The sequence below is a fragment of the Tauraco erythrolophus genome, chromosome 21, assembly GCF_009769465.1.
Source record: "Tauraco erythrolophus isolate bTauEry1 chromosome 21, bTauEry1.pri, whole genome shotgun sequence".
Classification (NCBI taxonomy): Eukaryota; Metazoa; Chordata; class Aves; order Musophagiformes; family Musophagidae; genus Tauraco; species Tauraco erythrolophus.
This window is the reverse complement of record NC_141485.1, coordinates 4,172,229-4,192,027: the sequence shown is the minus strand read 5'-3', so window position 1 is coordinate 4,192,027 and position 19,799 is coordinate 4,172,229. Positions and strand designations below refer to the sequence as shown.

Sequence of the window (19,799 nt, the reverse complement as noted above, 5' to 3'; positions counted from 1 at the left end):
TGAACTCTCCAACTGTGAGAGGCAAATGTTTTGCAGTAGTAGGGCTCTGAAAATTAAGCATATACAGCTCACATTGAAACGTGAAATTAATTTTTCATGAAGTGAAATGCTTAAAAAAACCCTGAGAATTTAATAGATGGATAGCAAGATACAACCCACTGAAACTTATTTACTTACCTTCTTGGGCAAGAGTTTGGTATTCTTTCTTTCAAGAATAAAAAAAAAAACCTCTTGAATCTCTCAAATGGTATTAGAATGCAGCTCTTTTCCCATGGCGGTGCTGAGGGATGTTATTCATCCTGCAAAAGAAGATCAGACACTCTTGGGTCCTTTTAACTGGGGAAATGGAGCCCACTGTTTCTCAAAAACAAAAGGAGTCTAAAATAACCTCTAACTCACCAGCATAAAGTACATTGAGGTCCTTGGATAAAGTATTATACAGAAGCATGAAGGTATCAGTAAGTTATTTGGAATGTGCTATATTTAGGACATGAATTTACAGTTTTGTGCAGTTCATGATCCCAAGTGTGTGCTGAGTAGAACTAATCTCTCACACAGTGCCAGACAGTGCCTGTTTTAGCAAATAATTGAATTCAAAACCTCTTTAGAATGTCAGTCGTCGGAACGAAAGCCTGTAATGTATCGTGGAGATAGTGTTTTAGAAGAATGAATTAGTGTCTTCACTGTATGGAGGCTGAAGTTTGCTGTTTGAACAGTAGTTTAGGGAGAACTAATTTCTAGTGTGTTATTGGAGATACAGTATCTAAACAGAAATTGCTTCTTGTGTTAGCTTGTTGATACATAGCAGACAAAATAACTGCAGCTGCTTCTGCTGTCCTTAAAAGCAGTGAAAGCTGGTGGGAACAAAGCCAGTGGTCCTTTTGGTACCTACACCTCAGCCTTTACTTATATGCAAGTGCCCAGAGTTCTTACTAGGGATGCTTATGGGAGGAACCGCCTTTACCTGTACCTGTTGGTTTACCAGTGGGAATTAAATATTGCTGTTTGGTTTACCCAAGGACTCCAGTTGGTCTGGTAGTATTGCATATGTCTCTTGAGGCATTTGCTTCAAGCATTCTGGTGTGTGCTCTTGATCTTGGTGTTCTTACAGCTTTGATTGCCTCCATACTCTCATCATAGCTGTTTCTGAACCGTCATCTTTTGAATGAGGATATCTCAGTAACTTTATTTTTTCCCCTCAGCAACTTGATTAAGGCCTTTGTGTTTGTCAGCATCCATCCTCACCATGTGTGGAAATTGTGATTTGAAAACATGCCATCCAGGCAAGCTTTCAGATAAAAAGAAAAATCCTACCCTGTAGAAATTCTAAAGGTTTTGAAATATTACCTGGCAGTTGGTGCTAACTGGGAGGTTGGTTATGACAATACTGGACTGTGAGAAATGATGCCAGTGTAGGCGTTGAAGGTTAGGGACAACCAGTTAGAATTTGTTTTGGCCCACAGAACCAAAGAGTCGAAGTTACTAGGTAGTCCTTAGCTTACCTGCTGTGCCTAGATGCTACAATTTGTATTCCAAAATTGTTTCAGAAGATCTTCAAGTATGCAAGCATTTTACGTTTGGTGTGCTGTCGGCAGCTTTGCCTTTCCTTTGTCGTGCAGCAGGCCAGGCTCTTTCACTACCTCCCATAAATATTAGTTAGGTACAGCACTGGACATAACAGAAAATGAGTGATACGGCTATTGTGGTACGTTTCTCCATGGCTGATTGCTCTTTTATGGGAATAATTGGCAGCATGTACGCGATTTGAATCCTACAGGCACATGTCAACTGACATTTAGTCTGAAACTTAACATTTAGTTAGAACTAACAAAACGTTCAGTCCTTTAGACATGCTAGGAGCTGAGCGTGTTAGAAGCTGCTGCTGTGGTGCACTCGCAAAACAAAACAAGAATATCTGTAATATGGTGAGAAACAGCCTTAAAAACATCTGGACCGGTCTTTTTTCACTAAATCATTAGAACTTTTGCCAAATGTATTTAAAGCTCAAAGAAAAAAAAAAAAAAGAGGAGTGTATTCCTGGCCAAAAAATTAAGGCAAATATAGCAGAAATTAACTTATCAGAAAATTAATCAGATAATAGCAGTGCACAAGCTGTCCGGTTAACTCTCTTGCTCTTGGGTCTCCAATCATAAACTGCAACTAAACAGAATCTACAGACTTGGAACAAAAATGCAGTAACTATTTATTTGCCACAGTTTCTGCTTTGGCAGCTCACGAAGAGCTCATTGCAGACTTCCAGCTCATTCCAAAGCAGGGCTTCCTAACCAAAAAGAATTGTGGGGTATGTTTCTGCCAATACGCTAGAGTTCTAGCAACAGCTGTCAGGAGTAACCATGGATGTTTTGACTTCTCTTTCAATTAATGTCTTTTAAATGGAACTACTGCACTAAGCCTGTGATTTGGGTTGGAACTTCACATCCCCTGAGAAAACTGCTGGAAGTCTGGGATTAAAACACAAGTTTTGGCAAATATGTTGCCTGTTAATCTCTTTCTAGTAGGTTTCTCTAATAGCTTGCAGAATTATAAAATGGTTTCCTATTAATCTTTCCTATATTTTACTTCAACTTGCAAGCAAAACTTAGGTTCGGAATAAGAAGTAGCAAAAGTAGGTCTTTGTGAAAAAAACTTAAGCAACAAATCAAGGCATGCTGGACAAAACACCTGTAATTGTTGCAACATAACATATGTTTGTTTTGCTTGATTATTTTTTCTAGGTAGAAGCACAGGCCAGAACAACTCCAGCACCAGTAATTTTATGATCTGTATGTCAATGTATATTTTTGAAAGCTTTGTTAATCTGTTTCAAGAAGCAGTTTAAAATAGCTTGCTGGGTCAGCTTTATTCCTGAATGTTAGATCTGTAACATGCTGGTTTACTAATTTTTTCCTTTTTGAGCACTTTGCTCTGCTTAGCAAGTCAACAGAAATCACAAGTCTAGAGACAAATCGTAGAGATGGCTTTATTCTTCAGCGAAATAATTGAGAAGGGAAAAATGCTGCTACAAAATTGACTTATGTTTTCTCAATGTATTCCCAAAATGGAGATCTCGTTCCCAGTCAGGCTGGCCAAGAACTTCAGTGCAAAATGTGAGCAACTGTGACGGGATGAACAACTTCAGCTGTTTTGAACTAAAACTTGCATTGGTGGGATATTGAGAAGTGTTTGGTTATGAGTTAAAGTTGTGACAAGATGCAGCTGGGGAGCTTGGTACCAGTACTGTGCAAAATACTACTTCTGCAATACAAATGAGATACCACTTTTGACCAGTCTGGGAAAAACTCTTTGTGAAACCTCTAATCTTCTCTGCTGATTTAATAAAAAAGGATTAGCTGAGCTACAATAAGGAAACATACTCCTTACTATGACTTTAACCCAGTGACTTTTTTCATTATTATTTATCAAGAGCATCAATCAAAAAAAGAGTAACGCTATTTGAGAGAAATCTGGTGTGGTCTGTAGGGATGGCTTTAAACAGGTAAGGGCTAGTACACCAGAACAAATGAGCAGCTCTGTGTTTCTGAAGGGAGCAGTGTTGTTTGAAGGGACTTCAAGGGAATCCAGAAAACACATTCTCTTAGTTCGGTGATGAATAAAGGTCTGTCATGAGCTGGGCATTACATAGTGCCATAAGCTGCTGTTTTTGTACAGTGTGTTGTGTAGTGGAGGCACTGACGCCGTGGAACATCTATTTCTGATTCATGGGATTGCTATGTTCGGCTGGAAAGCCACTAGCTGAGCTTCTTTCTTGTCACTGGAGAATGGATGGTTTCCCTGCTTCTTAGCTGTGTTCTTTTACACATCACAGTTGTCCTTCAAGTGAAGTGATCCTCAGCTGGTGGAATTTTCAGTTTGATAAATTGGGATCTCGGAATTGCTGTTTGGAATCCTTGGGGTTCCTGGAAGTGAGTTTCTGTCTTGGAAGATGTTGTCGCAAAGGAACAATGTAGAAAGAAACGTTTGTCATTATGTAGTTTCAGTAATTTACAGAGCAACTAACTACTTATATTTTCTTGCTTTAATGTATGCACTTAGGTTTTGAGGCATATATAGGATCGCAGATTATGGTTCATGTTGGCCGCAGCTGTTACAGAAACATGGAACGATTGGGACTTCCTGAAATGTGATCTACTGCTGCTTTAATATGCTATATTGGTTGGAGTTTGCCTTTCGTTCCCAGCAGATTTGGCTCATTTTCCTAGAAATTTGCTTTCTTTGAAGCTAATTTCCAAATGTAAACAAATCTGTAACATGCTCGATGTTCTGAGCTGGAAAGAACTTCTAATGCATTTCTGTAACACGAGGATGGCTAAACTAAATGCTTCCAGAAAGTGAAGCAGCCTAGTACAGTCTTGAATTAACCTTAAAACATCCGGTTCATCCTGAACTGTACTTACAGATATCCACTACAAATAAGTGTAGTAGCTGTGATGGACTGGTAGAAGTCGGCTTTAATGTGTTGTACCATCTCTGTGGTGTGTTTTGATACGTAGGGGGTAGCTGGTTTCCCTGGCCTGGGCCCATGGGCCCATTTTTACTTTATATTCCTTTTTAAAGCCTCCTAGCCTGACCAGTTAGTGAGCCCTTGCAAACGGCACTCGTGGTAGTTCTCGCCAGTATGATCAGATTGAACATGTGCTGAAGTTTTAATACAAACACAGCGAAGTGGCTGAGCTCACAGCTTTTATTTTGCCGTGCAATGTCCCTTTTGAGCTTTTTTTGACACTAGTTAGCAGAATGCGGTCAGACTCTACAGTTCCATCTGGGGCATGTGCCTGCCCTTGGCTGGTATGCCATCTCTCTCCTTTCCTTCAACTATCTTAAGGACATATTTTGCTACAAACTGTTAATTTTTATTTAAGTTTTTTTTTAAAGTGAAAGGGAGGTGACACACTATGTAACTAAAAACATCATCCTGTTTATTGTATGCTGGCCTTATGTTTCCTTCTCCTTCTCTCTGTGTTCTTTCCTGTCAGTCTTACTCAATCAGCTCAGAGGGGAAAAAAGGCTTTTACTATGTAAAAGATCTCTGAGTGTCTTCAACTTTGTAGGCACAACAAAACTATTTTATGCAGGAGACTTCGTGGAAAACGATGTTGATTATTCGCCTAGACAAGTAGGCTCTTTCTTCCCTCACACAAAATAAATATTTGTAAAAAAGGCGAATCTTCTTGTTACAGTCAGGTTTAAGCACAGACATTTTTACTGCATTTTTGTGGAGTGTGTAGATAATTTACAGTAGAAGTTGGCTAATCTGCCTTTCTGTAACTTTTACCCAGTTACAGGAGAGGGAGTTGAGGTTGTAAGTGGATCAAAGGAGGTCAGTGCTTTGGAAAATCTCAGTAGGGCTGCCGTGGCGGATCACACCATAGGGCATTTAGGTCCACGGCAGGGACGTGCTTCTGCCAGTGACTCACTGAAGGAGATACTTTACAGAAGTATGCGTGATTCCTGAATTAATTAATTATCCTCCAGAATAGCGTTTGGGAGTCAGTTTATTCCAGACAGTTAACTGCTCTGTGATTTCTGACCGGCCTTTGGCTTGTCAAGTGACAGAACCAAAGCTTGTTTTACCCAGAAGTGGGGAACATAACTTTGGAATTTCTCCTTAGAAAACTGCTCATCATAGCCAAATTGTCTTGCTTACAGTTTGTAATTCTGTCTAGTATGTTTGTGACCAAATATGTGTGTCCCCACTGATTTCAGTGATGTCTGATAGCGAAAGTTTGTGTGTTTGTAAGAGCTCCTAATACAGAGGTAGTCCAAGGCAATGGAAAGCTGAGGGAGCAACTTGCAGGGAAAACTGATGTTACTGTGTGATGCTCTTTCAAACAATAGCTTTAGTCTTCAGGATATTGCCTGGTGATTTTTTATTTTTTTTTTTTTTACACATACTAACGCTTTTGAAAATGTAAAATATTTAATGGTGGGGAATGTACATATTTGTTACCCTCTGAAACGGTGACTTTAACATAAGGTGTCTCAGTTGATTGAAAAATTCCGTGTTACACTTGGTTAATGCAGGTACTGAAGGCTTTGTCTTGTCGTGTTCTTAAAAGGGATTTGTTCTCCTTCTCTTGTAGGAAATGCCCAATTCTGTCTTTTTGGTAATGGAGGTATGTGTTAACATATATGTTTCTTTCTGGCTGATTTTAAAGATTTTTAGACAAAACTTCTTTGCACAGCTGCAAAATAACCATGACTTGTTAAAGCAAGCAGTTCTTAAAACTACATTATTAATTTCCTGTACACTATTAAATTTAATCAGCAGTGTTTTTTCCATAAATTATTAGTTTCATTTTATGATACTTTAAGTATTGATAAAGCATTACACCTGAAATTATTAATTACAAATAATTGACCAAAAAATTTTAAGGCAAACAGCTGGAAAGGATCTTATAATTTTCATGAAAAGATTACAAAGTAAAAATTACATAGCAAGTATTTCAGTGCTTTGTGTTTTGAATAAAAACCTTTCTTTTTAACAGTACTGCAATGGTGGGGATTTGGCAGATTACTTACAAGGTAATTGATTACAGTATTTCCCTATTAAGAAGCTATTGCATTACATGTTTATGTTCTGTATTCCTGTACATTATGTTCTGTATTCCTGTATTCCATTGGTGTTTCTCTGAGATTTTTTTGCTTGTGGTTTAAATATTTTTCTGTTCATGAATGTCTGTAATTCCACAATGCATGTTCACCCTGGTGTGACTTTAAAGTACCCTCTTTATAAGAGTAATTGAATTCATCAAGAATCTGTTTAGTGTTGTGTTCTGTCTCCGGTCAAGGTCAGCAGCAGAGTGCTGTCTGTGTGTTTGGAAAATGGAAACTTGAAAACTAAATTTTGAAGCTGCAGGTAGACACAAGTTTTTGCGTTTGTTTAAAAATATTTCCCAGTGCTTTAAATGCCCCTCACAATTGAAAATAAAACCCACAAAGTAGCAATGAAGAGGAATGAAATAATGCACAGACAGAAAATGGTTTTTGCCACCGCTTTCAAAACAGTCGAATGTAACATTCCGTTATTTGTAAATGAGGGAGATGATGTAGCTAACCCTAAGTAGCAGGCTGAAAAACGTGTGGCTTTCTATGTCTGAAGTTGTGTTTTGGGAGATGCTCTCAGTGTTTTGATTCCACCTGCTTTCTTTTCCAAGATGTGAACTTAAAAATACTGAATTGCTTATATAATAATGCTTTGTAGAAAGAGGCAGTTCTGGCTTAGGAGAGATTTTACCCTTCAGCATGGCTCTGTGGAAAGTCAAGACAAGTTACAGAATCATGACAAATGGATTCTTATTACAAAATTTTGAGCAGAGATGTTAATCTTCATATTTTTCTTGATGAAAATATTCTTCTACTTTCCTTTGTATCTCAGTATGTTGAAGGAATCTTTTAGTGAACAGCTATTGTTATGGTAACTGTGTATATTAAAAGCCTAATTCACTTCTCATTAAAATCCTTGGAAGGACTCATACAGTATAATCCAGCTCCTGTGTTCAGTACTTTTTCAGACTGCAGAATGAGATAATACTTTCTGCAGAGACTTTCAAAAGTACATCGTATTTTTTTCCCTTCAAAATAAATTTTATCATGAATTTTTTGAGCAGAGCAGTTATCTGTGTCCCCATAATAATTTGTTTAAAGAACAGGTTTTAGAGCTTCAGGTTGTAACGTGATTGTAGATACATTTAATGTAAAATGTGAAGCTCTTTTATTTTCTTGGCTCCTTTGCCTCTTTAGTGAGTTTAGGATTTAATGATGATTGAGAAGTTTTACAATTATTATGCTACTGAGTTGAATAAACTACTGTAAAACAGATAATTCAGAGTACTTAGCTAGTGTAAAACTATGGAAATGTGTATGTTGCTGAGATTACATACCTTTGTAGAAAAATACCGGAGATTGGATTGTTCTGAATGTAGTTCAATATGATTTTATTGTCTTCATTGTTTTCGTAGTTGATCACTGCGAAGTTTATTGCTTTTTGCCCGAAGATAATGATATTTATTTTCTCATCTGCTAATGTGTATGTTGTTTCCAGCCAAAGGAACTCTTAGTGAAGACACCATCCGAGTGTTCCTCCAGCAGATTGCAGCAGCCATGCGTATTCTGCACAGTAAAGGAATCATTCATAGGGATCTTAAACCCCAGAACATTTTGTTGTCTTACGCCAGTCGTAGGAAGTCAAGCGTCAGTGGTATACGCATCAAAATAGGTAAATATGCTTTTCTCTGATCCAAAGGTAAATCATCACTGTGGGATTGTTTCCCTACTCAGAAGTGTCTGTAGCTAAAGCACAGAGGGTGTACTGGATATGGTGTGTGTTAAATTGATGCAAATCCGACAGTAAGTCTGGAATGATGAGTTTTATGCTGTAATGCAGATTCTTAGTATAAAAGAGCTTGAGTCATACAGACCTTTTTGATTAAATCTGCAGGAAGAGGAAACCTATTTAGCTGATGTTTCTAGTATTAAACTATTTTAATTAGACACCAGTATTTAACCTTGGAAACTTTAAGTAGCCTTTACCCCATTTCAAAACTGTGTGCATGTGAGACTCCAGTTTCAGTTCCAGCTGTTTTTTTGTTTTGTTTTGGTTTTTTTTTTTGGTAGACCCTCGTAAAGGTTGTTTGAGAAGTTTAGAAATGTAGGTTATGGCCTATTTTTGGCAGAAGGAGGTTTGGCATTGTGACTGGGGAGAGGTGTCAACCGCTCAGGATACTACCAAACTCCTCTTCAGAGTTCTTCAGGAGTTTTAATTGGTCATTGTTGTCTGTCAAGTGTCTGCTTAAAAATACTTTGTTTTTAACAAGTTTCTTTTCTATGCTTTTGCTCAACTAAAATCTGAGATCTGTTCCAACTCACTCCGTCTTCTAAACAGAGGAGACAGAACTTCTCTTGCTGTCCTTACTTGTTAGATTCAGATGCTTTTGTCTACGTGGAAAATTCAGGCACCTGAAACTTGACTTGTTAAACTTCTACCTGATGTGATTTCACTGAAGCAGATTGTATATTCATTGCTCTTAATGAACCATTTATATTTAGCCACTGACTTTAATCTTTTCCTGCTGACACCAGACAGCATGCTCTGCAGCTGGGGAGATGGCTGAGCAGCGGTTTATGCAAATGATGCCACTGCTGTTTCTTGGCTTATTATTTGGAAGATAACACATTATTCTTTCAGTGTAGCATAGATTTTACTATTCTATGTAGTTGGCTATGTATTATACCTGTCTTTTTCTCTCTAACTGGTGTTTGCAGCAGATTTCAATAAGAGACAGCTCATTTCTAGACTTTAAAAATTTGAAAATTATCTTTTCTTTTCATTGACGAATATGTTTCTTTATGTAGCTGACTTTGGTTTTGCTCGTTATCTGCATAGCAACATGATGGCTGCAACTCTGTGTGGTTCCCCTATGTATATGGTAAGTGACAGTATATTTCAGATTATGTTACTTATCTCAAACATTCTCCTACCAGAACAAAATAATGTTTTGCTTGCAGATTGGCAAGTGCCTAATGTTGCTTCAAAAGTGGTAGGGGCAGCATGCAGTTCACCTTTCCATAGTTTTACTAGGTCCTCTTTTTCTTGTGATTTGGAGATCACAGTTGCTAAAATCAGAGAGACATTAAACATTTCTTAGTGCTGCAGGGAAGAAAAATCTTAGAAAATTAAAAGGCAATACATCTTAGCATTAATTTTTTGGCAAAGTAGTTTCATTCCCACTTACATAGTTCGTTTTTTTTTCCTGAAATAGGGCACTATCTCCTTCCTATTTTCTAAGAAAATAAAAAATGATAAAATACAGGCTAGAAGAGCTTTAGACTAGTAGTTAAAACCTACTTGATGTTTTCATTCTAGTTATTTAATGTATTCTCTCACATGTGGGGTTTGGTTGGTTTGGGTTTTTTAAAAAACAATTTGGAGTTAATTGCCATTAATTTTTATGAAGTAGCGTGGTAGTCAATTAAGGACTGAACTATCTGACTTTGGCACTGCCACTGCTGTACTGTGTGGTCATGGGAAGATCATTTTGCTTTCCCTTGTGTCGTTTTTGTATATGTAAAACGGTGATAATGATATTCCTTATGAAATGCTTGGTTATTTATCCATAAGGAGGACTGTATAAACCAAGTAAGCAACGCTTGCCTCTTGTTCCTATACGTGCCAATCGCTAGATGCTTTCTTTAGAACATGAACATTTCTAGTTTTCTGTGGTTTTGAAAAGTAGCTTTCATTTTAGGTAGAACTGTTACCTTTCAAGTCATGTGATGCAGATTAACATGTTAATTTTGTAGTAAAACATTTATTCTTTACAATGAAGTCATCTCTGTTACTACTGCTCTGACAGAAGAACTATAGAACTCGGATTGCCATGGCTTTGCTTTTTGTTTTCCCTTCTGAGGTTTTGCTGTTCTTTCCAGGCCCCTGAAGTGATTATGTCTCAACACTATGATGCTAAAGCAGACCTGTGGAGCATAGGAACTGTGATTTATCAGTGTCTTGTTGGAAAACCACCTTTTCAGGTAACACTTGATTTCCCTTTCCCTCTTTTTAGTTTCATGGAAATTCTTAGGGCTTTTCCTTCCAGTCCTGGAAACAGAAGTAAGTAGTGATGTCTGAATGTAGTGTCGATGCTTCAAAGGCCAGATAGCTTGAGGATACCAAGGCAGAAGTTACTCAATGCTTAGTCTATGGGATCAGTGAGTTCAGTCCAGAGGAAATATATAAGGATCCTCAGTACTGAAGTCACTGCTGTGCTTGGGGTTTTCTCCTTTAATGCCCATATGCAAAAGCCTCCTTTTTGTGTATGTGCGCATAGGTACGACAGCTTTTTTCTCTGTGAAACTGAGCTTTAATAATGTACGTTTTTATTTGGCAGGCCAATAGTCCTCAAGATTTGAGAATGTTTTATGAAAAGAACAGGAATTTGATTCCTAGGTATGTCACCATGGCCTTTCTTGTTGCTTTTTAATCTTTGAGAATGCCCAGGATTCATAAACATATTTGAATATTTGATGTTGGTGTCTTTACAAGGATGTAGTATGATACCAGGGACTTGTGTTCCATCTTGCCTTCACTGTACCTTGCAGATTTGAAGTGTCCTGTACTGAGGCTATAGAGCATGTATAGTGAAGGCTTAGTGATGTGACAGAATGCTGACTTCCTGAAATTTATTGTGCTATGCATTATTTAATGCACGCATTAAATTTAATGCATATTTTACTTCCTCTCGTGTGCAGTATTCCTAGGGAAACATCAGCTTATCTGGCTGACCTGCTGCTGGGTTTGCTTCAGAGAAACCAAAAAGATAGAATGGACTTTGGTATGTAACTTTTCCTTTTGCTCTCTTGACTTTCCTTGTTAGTTGTGTTCATGTGACCAGAATAACTGTCTTGACCTTTTGTCTACAGCCAATTACATGAAAAGTGAAGTATATTTTTCTTCTCAGTTATAAAGAAGGCAAAGTAGCCAAAATAAATCATTAAGTAACTACTGTCAGCCAGTATTGTGATGCACATAAATTATGGCTTCATTGTTGAGTAGTGAAATATAGATTAGTTTAAATCTTTCAATTGTGGCCTTTTTTTCCCCCACAATGTGAACTGATACATCTTAAATTTCATATTACTTTAGCTGGTGCTTTTGCTTCAGACTGGGAGCAGACGTCTCTGATTGCCATGTGGTGTTGGTTATGGAAATGTAACAAAGTTCTGGAAGGCAAAGTTGCTTTCAATGGTTTCTTCCCTGTTCTTTCCTCTTGTAGACTGCAAATACCATAGCAGTATCAACGAGGGTACAAACTGTACGTTTGATTTGACCTTGGAAGCTATGTATATGTATATTGCTGGCAATGAGAGGTGTGATGTTACGTCAAAACTGTGTATTTGCAAAGATGAGTTCCTAGTACTGCGCTTAGGTATTGCTAGCTGTAGAGACTTCTTAATTTTAGTGAAATATTTTCACTGGTTTTTTTTTTTAGCCCAAAAGTGATAGAAACAACAGTTGTATCTTTGTATTTCGTTAAGTCCTAAAATTTTTAAGCTGTGCAATGACTGAAATTTTCATACTGTTAGACACTACTGCAATGTCTGTTTAGGACTGCATTTTGCATAAGTTGGGAAGTTAAAGCTAGTACAATCTAGATGGATACCATCTTAACAAAAGCAAACTTGTTTGGCTCCAGTTTACTGCTATGTTTGGCTTTTTCTCTTTAGCTGGAGATCTGTGGTTGCTAATGTCGTTCTAACTTCTTAAGATGTCCATGCCTCAGATGGGTACTGTTGAATCATTCAATACTGGCTACAACTGTTGCCTCTTCAAAATTAGTGAAGAGTAGAGTTTAGATTTGTGTGTGTTTTGTACTTGCTGGATTGTCCATTACTCACTTCAGTCTCAAAAAGCCTTTTTATTGCTGAGATTTTGTTTACCTATTACTGCAAAAGTAGTAAGGATTTTTTTTTTCCTTCTTTTTTAATGTATACTAAGGCAGCATTTTTAAAAGACCATCACTGAAAAGTTAAATCTTCATTAGTTCTCCTTATCTGCGTCTTCTATGTCGTGTTATTCATGCTGGCTGTTTAAATTTTATAGCATTGTTTGTTATGGCAGTCTTATCATAACTGCCAGGAAATGTTAATCTTAAACTTCTAGTTAATTAAAGCTAACTTAGCTAAATACAATTCTCTCTTTCATTATTATTATTTTGCATCAATAGCAATGTACTTTATTACTGAGATTTGTTTTAGCAGTAAGATAGGTGACCCATCCAGTTTAATCTATGGAATGGCAAGAAAGAGCCTAAACCTTAAAGTCTCTTCCGGCTCTTTGTAGATAAGATCTAGTTCTTTCCTCACCGTAAGCTCTGAGCTCTAGGATGAGTTGCAACCAAAAGTCAGACATGCTCAGTTTTTCTTTCTGCTTATGAAACTTCATGATTGCTCTTTAGTTATGCATGCAAGCTTGGTTTTGATGCAGTGCTGAAATACACAAATTGACTCATTCATCACATGTGGTCCTTGCGTATTTGTGATAAGACGACTATATTTGTTAGGCTGTGAAGAGAGGAGGATCCAAAAGGCCTTTTAGTTATTTACTTGAAGCTCAGGACTCTCCTAGCTACGTTTTTTTTTTTCCTTTTCAATTCCTGCTATGGTTTGCTCCAAGGAAATAGCAAACTTTTTTTTTTAGTGATTTGGAATTTCAAACATCAATACTAGCATAATTAAGGTGTTGCTTTTCTGAGAGCCAGACATGGGATTGTGTGTATAGATGTCTGACATAACTGAATTTAACTGCTGTATGTAAGAACTTAAGTAGAAGTCAGATCCAGAAAAAAATAAAGATATTTGAGTAAAATGACCCAATTGAGTCGATGTGCTAATTCTTCTACACATACAGATTTGTATATCACAAACATGGACTTCGAGTAATTGATTCCACTTTGCACTCTGGGTGTGCTGATCCCTATAGTTTCTTCAAACATGGGAAATTCACTGTATCATTTGTGGTAGTGGGAGAACACGTTTGTGCTTAGAAAGAAAAATAGAAAGCAGAATGGTAGTGATGAAAGTCGTGTTTTCTTTGGCTGAGCCACTTAAAGGGCCTCAAAGGGGCTGCTCTGGAATGTGCTTAGCAAAGGGAGTGAAAGGGAGAGTGTCTAGCTGAGCCCAGTTGCCTGTTGTTAAAGTAAAAATAGCATTAGAAATGTTGTTGTTCTTGCAGCAATATGAAGTAGAACAGCAGGTGTTGTACAAAAGCTCAAGAACACCTGATTCTCGTGTTAAAGTTAATCATTACATTGTTCTTGCGTTACAGCTAGCCTCCCTTCCTTATCAGCTCATGGAAGAAAGTGTTGAAGGAAGAGGAGATACTGCAGACCTCAGATTCTTTTTTATTTTTTTCCTTGTTATTTGCTTAGGTCTGATGAACAGCGTTGTTTTTCCCCGACTGTTAGAACACGAAAGTTGACAAAGTCAGCAGCTAGCTTCTACCAACCCTCAATTTCTTCTAACTAGCTGAAGGTTGCTCCTTGTGGAATAAAAGTTTCCATGTAAACTGCTAGCCAACCCATTACACTAAGTCAATTAAATACATATCAGCCTATCCATTTACAACAAAAGCAAAACTTTTCTATTGTAATAGTAGCAAGTTAACTGAGGAAATTGTTAAAGAAATTATGGTTAATTCTGCATTAAACTGTGAGCCAGGTGCACAGGTCTTGTTCTGCTGTTGGGAAGTGGGAAGGAGAATGGCTGCTGCTCTGTGTTGTGATTTTTTTTTTTTTTCGGCCACCTAAGGAGTAGCATTAACGGGGTTCAAAAATAAGCATCAGTCTTCAGGAAAGGCAGAAGTGAAAATACTTTCAGTGTTTGATGTGAGAGATGCTCGTCGTTTTGAAAAGCAAATTAAAACTGAATGAATGCCATATCGAACATAATTTCATGAGGAGCATAGGAAGACTTCTTGTGGACGTGGTCCTTAAGTGCAGTCGTAAAATATCCTCTGGTAATTCAGTCTGATCTGCCTCGCTGGCTGTTGTTTGAAGTTATTCAATTGATTTTTGTTTCCTTTCCAAATGCTATAGCAACATATAACATAGAAGGCTTTATTCTTTTGTAAGCTCTTCGCCCTCTGGCTCTGAAATACTGATTCTGGGAAGGCAACCATTTATCACCACCTGCAAAATAGTCTGTAAATTCTATGTCATTTGTACGTTTACTCACCAGGGTTGTTGTTTCTTGTTCTGTAGAAGCATTTTTCAACCACCCTTTCCTGGATCAGATTTCAGCAGTCAAAAAGTGTAAGTAGTTTTGTTTTTCCACTTATTTGTGTAAATGATGAATGTTGAGGACTGGAACAGAGAATGATCTGCCAAAGATCATGCTAAGTGTTTATGAGGCATTTTCCTGAGTCTGACGACTCGTTGTGCTCTATTGTGAGGCGAAGTGTTGAATCCTTTTTTGATTATGCTAGACTGAAATGTGATACTTATTTACTAGTTCCTTTGACATTTCAACTGAACTTAAATACCCTTGTGTGTCTCAGGATGTGCTGTGCTTGTAAGTTGTGTAAGGGTTTATGAATGAAAAGCAGTGAGAAAATGAGTTTGTTGGAAATCCAGCCTTTCACAAGTTTAGTCTCATTTTTTTTCCCCCTGGGTTTTCCTCTTGTAGCTTGCCCTGTTCCAGTGCCCACGTACGCAGGCTCAGTCTCTGGCAGTTCCTGTGGTAGCTCTCCTTCATGCCGTTTTGCTTCTCCTCCAGTAAGTTCTCTGTTTCACAGAACAATGTCTAGAAAATATTTTCTGTGATGTTTAGCCAAAAGTTAATGAATTTTACATCTTTCACTTCTTGGACAGTGTAAGCTGTCATGTGTAAGAACGCAGAGCAAGGAATACCTCTGTGTTTTGCTAGAAGAATGCCATTAACATTTTGGTTCTTTCTTGCTCCTTATGTTGTACTTTGTGGGGGTTGTGTTGTTGTTGTTTTTTGTTAAAAAAAGAAAATAAATACATATATGAATCAAATGCTAGAGTAGCAAATCTTTAGATGTGCTAATGTGGTTTGCAACATAATGAATGTTACAGAAAATTTTTGAATGGGCCTTTTTGGCTAAGGCCCCTTATACTGATGCAAACTGACTTTTAAGTTTTATGGTATTTGGAAGAGGTGCATCTGTATTGTCAGGACTGATTGAACAAATTGCAGTTGATGAAATTCACAGCATGTCTAAATCGACACTACAGGGTTATCCAGTATTTGAAATTTCCAAATTCAAATACATTTTATATTTCTAAATGCTGAAGAAACAAAAAACAGTCCCAAATTTATCTTTTTTTTCCAACGCTAGTGATGATTCTTGCTTTAGAAGCTTCATAGTTAAAAGAGCAATTCTACACTCTAAATCACTGGATTTACAGTGGTGATTTTTTTTTACTTCCCCACCCCTCCCAGTCTCTGCCAGACATGCAGCATATTCAAGAAGAAAATTTGTCTTCTCCTCCATTGGGTCCTCCTAACTATCTTCAAGTCTCTAAAGACTCTGCCAGTACCAGTAGCAAGAACTCTTCTTGTGACACAGATGACTTTGTTCTTGTCCCACACAACATCTCTTCAGACCACTCGTGTAAGAACCTTCCTTATTTTTCCATTTTAGAACAATTTCCACTCATAACATGCCTTTATGTCCTGTTATTCTTTGGTGCTCTTTTCTTTAAATGTGTCTGACTTCACCTTGGAACTCATTTGTTTAGTTTGGTTACTCTTTGAAGGGAGACTTTGGTACACCTACGTGTCCGTCTGGGATGTTTTCACTTTCAATTGCGTAGCCAGATATGTCAAAGATACCAGGATGATTTAGTCATGAAAAATACTGGGGTTTGGCAGTAGAAGAAAAGAGTCACTTGTAAACAACTGCTGATAAGAAGCCCAAGGATTCTCTCAGTGGAGGCAGGCACGTTGTTACCTGCAGACGAACTGAATGTTTATAGACCGTGCCATGGAGCTTTAGAAAATAAACAAGTGCAGGTAAAAACAAAAAATGCTTAACAGGAACAATAAGGCATCAGACTGGGTTTATGCAGTAGAAAGACTTGGATGTAGCACTTTGCCATTTTACAACATCTTCCAAACCTGAGTTGCTACTAGGAAGCCAGTCAGCTGATTCCTATACAATGCCACCAGCTCATTTCAAATATTTGACTAAATTAGTGCCTTGATCTCTAAAGGGTTTCTGTCATTTGTTATAATAAATTTCCTGATGCTGTTACCTTGTACTCTTAAACAATAGATTTTAGTATTGAAAAAAAAAAAAAACAACAACAAAACCAACCAAACAACAAAAAAAAACTACCTTATTAAAGAACTGCCTTCCCCAGTTACATTTTTGCTGTAGGTCACATTTGAGGTATCTTCATACACAAAACACTTTGTGGAAAACTTTTGTATGTTTATAGAAGTTTGTTGGAAATGCTTATTTCTACAACAGTAATATTGGAGATGTGTTTTTTGAAGATTCTGCTTCATGATGTGGATTTTCAACATGTTCTTCTGCTTACTGTAGATGATATGCCATTGGGAGCAGCTGGCAGGCGGGCTTCAAGCGAGTTCTTGATGTGTGGAGGGTAGGTGTGCTGAGCTTTATCCAAAAGAAGTTCTAAAATTGATACTGCAGCTGTAGAAGGGGTTGCTGGGTTTTTGGCAGTGATGTTTACAAACTGTGTGTGGACTTTCTTAAAGATTAATATGCCAAGTTGAATTTAATACGAATATGTAAACAGCCGGAATTCAGAGTTTCGCTGCAAAGTAGTTTCTCTGATGTGAAAACCTGTCTTTTGACAGTGGGTTTTATTTTCACAGGCAGTCGCCATTAACTATTTCTGGAAGCTCAGGAACTGCACAGAAACCATCCTCAGCCTCTTCTCGAAGTACTGCTGCTGGTCCAGCTAACAGGTGTGTGATGTAGGCTTCGTATTTCCCCTCTTTGAAAAAGATTCTCTGCTACTGTATGGTTGGTTGTTGTTTTTGAATTGTGGATGGCTACTGGAAACTGAATCGAAATGGAAGGTAGACCTGATTTCTCCAGGCTCTCTACACTTAATGCCTGATAATCACATAGCTAACTTCTGGCTCGGATGCATCCTCAAAAGATTTCCTTAAGGAAAGAGAACATTCTTTTGTCTCTTTATATTTTCAACTGGTTGAAATCAGAAACTTCAGAGACATGACTGACTTGTCCTTTTTGTGTTATGAAGCACAGCTCAGTCTTCATGTAGTGAGTCAAGATGTTGAATGCAGTATGCATTTTAAGCAGTAGCTGTGGGAGAAGAGGAACTTACAAGGCCGAGACTGCTACGGATTTGTGTCTCGTGGCTGGATTGTCTTGTGTCTTGTAACCAGGTGTGGCTTGTGTGCAAGCAATTACTGTGAACTTTGTGTTTGTGTCTCAGGAGATACCAAAGAAGCCCCATGAAGGAGCTAAAGATGTATTGCAGCTTTACCATCAACAGGACTGTTAATAAGTCCTCTTTCTTCCACGTGGTTGTAGACAAAGTTTCTGCTCGTTTGAAATAGAACTAATATTCATCAGTGGTGCCTGAAATCTTTCTTGTATTCTGCTGGAAAATGTAAAACTTAATCATGCTGTTTAACTACTCATTTAATACCTAAACAGAAGAGTTAGATTTGTCATTTGACCAAGTAATGAATTTCTTAATGTTTTCAGTACAAATAGAAAGAGGATGAGTGGCTAAATGAGGATTGAAGCTATTATGTTGGGTGTATTTTTGGCTTATGCTAATGCTACGTGGCTGAGAGTCAGCGTTATTTGTTTAGAAATGCTTGTCACAAGAAAAGTGTGTTACTTTGTGCTGATCTTTGTGCAGTTTGTGAAATCTGCTGACATGGACTATCAATACAGCTTTAGTCTTACCTTTTATTTTTAAGGGCAGATAATGGGGATGGTTTGTCTGTACAGATCCATTTGTTCTGGATTGGCCATGTACAACGTATTGTAAAGATCTTGCAATTTCCTATTTTAAATTGTCAGGTGTCACAGTTTAGAGTTACAGGCTTTATGAAAATAGGACAGTTATATTATTTGTACCTTAGTAACTTAAGAGCTAAATGGTTGTGTGATTAGAAACAGGTGCCTACTGTTTCAGTGTTTGTACTATAGTAGTTTGATTTAACTATTGGTTGAGTAAATTTGGCAACTGACTGCTTGGGACATGGTCTGAAGGAAGTGGAGCGTGTCTGATACTCTACAAGATGCTGCTTTTGGGGGGTGGTGGTGGCGGTGTTGGTTTTTTATTTCCTGAGAAATCTTCTTTCATAGTGTGTGATTTTTTTTTTTTTTTTTTTTACAAAAGGTTATGCTCTGTGAAACAGTGAACTTTTCTGATTAGCTGATCAAACTGAATTAATTGTACCCATAGTTATGCTGCTTTATGTCAAGTAGAAGGAGTAACACTGCTCAGGCTCCAGCCAGAATGAGCAGGATAGGTAGAGGTGGTTTGCTTTCCTGTGGTTAATGGCTAATTTTATTCTCTAGATCTCACAGAAACAAGATTTGCATGCAGCTCTGCACACATCTGTATTGCATTTTCTCTAACCAGTAACCAACCGCATCAGACTTGAGGATGCCTAGCCAGAGCTTAGCTTAGGTCTGAGCTGGGGAGCCCTGCTGGAGGGCCAAGTGCTGCACCACGCCTCTCCACCACGCTAACACGGCCTCGCTGCTCCCAGGTAGCTCACAACTCGCAGAGCTTGCTTGGCTCTACCTGCAAGGCTTTGTGAGAGCCAGGGAAGGCATTTTCACTGCCACAGTTCAATAACATCTGCTTCCCCTCTCCCGGAGGTCAGGGCTAGGGACCCTCCCTGTGCTACCTTGGTGTGTCATGTTAGTCGCAGCTGGCAGCCCACCGCCTTTGTGTGCTTTCCACTGGTGAGACCTTCTGGCGTGGAAGCTTTCAGGCCTTCCATCAGCTGTGTGCTCACAGCTGACTCTCAAATTACTTGGTAGTGTCTAGAAAGTAGGTGGCAATAAAAGCCCAAACTTCTTTTCTTTTGCTAAGGAAGCTCTATGCATATTAGGAAGTAGTATTTCATTTTCAGAGATAGCAAAGAGAAAGGACAAATGCAGTTGGGAACCCAGATTGCTGTTCAGCTGTAGCTGTGCGGTGAGTGCTGTAACTGCTTGTTTTCTGGAGCTCCTGGTAGAACTTTTTTCACGTTTCCTCTAAGAATTTCTAATCTTTCTCTGAAGAGATGGTCAA

At 38.1% G+C, this 19,799-nt stretch overlaps 1 protein-coding gene across 1 annotated transcript in view; it reads left to right on the top strand.

Annotated features, from left to right (window-relative positions):
• ULK2 (unc-51 like autophagy activating kinase 2) overlaps positions 1-19,799 on the top strand; it is a 40,232-nt gene that overhangs the window by 6,103 nt on the left and 14,330 nt on the right. Inside the window, exons 4-15 of the mRNA XM_086624603.1 lie at positions 6,102-6,134; positions 6,507-6,543; positions 8,063-8,236; positions 9,373-9,446; positions 10,447-10,548; positions 10,905-10,963; positions 11,266-11,348; positions 14,775-14,825; positions 15,199-15,287; positions 15,979-16,150; positions 17,087-17,147; positions 17,383-17,475. Of these exons, the coding sequence (XP_086480729.1) occupies positions 6,102-6,134; positions 6,507-6,543; positions 8,063-8,236; positions 9,373-9,446; positions 10,447-10,548; positions 10,905-10,963; positions 11,266-11,348; positions 14,775-14,825; positions 15,199-15,287; positions 15,979-16,150; positions 17,087-17,147; positions 17,383-17,475 (1,028 nt within the window). The remainder of the gene's footprint in view (positions 1-6,101; positions 6,135-6,506; positions 6,544-8,062; positions 8,237-9,372; positions 9,447-10,446; positions 10,549-10,904; positions 10,964-11,265; positions 11,349-14,774; positions 14,826-15,198; positions 15,288-15,978; positions 16,151-17,086; positions 17,148-17,382; positions 17,476-19,799) is intronic.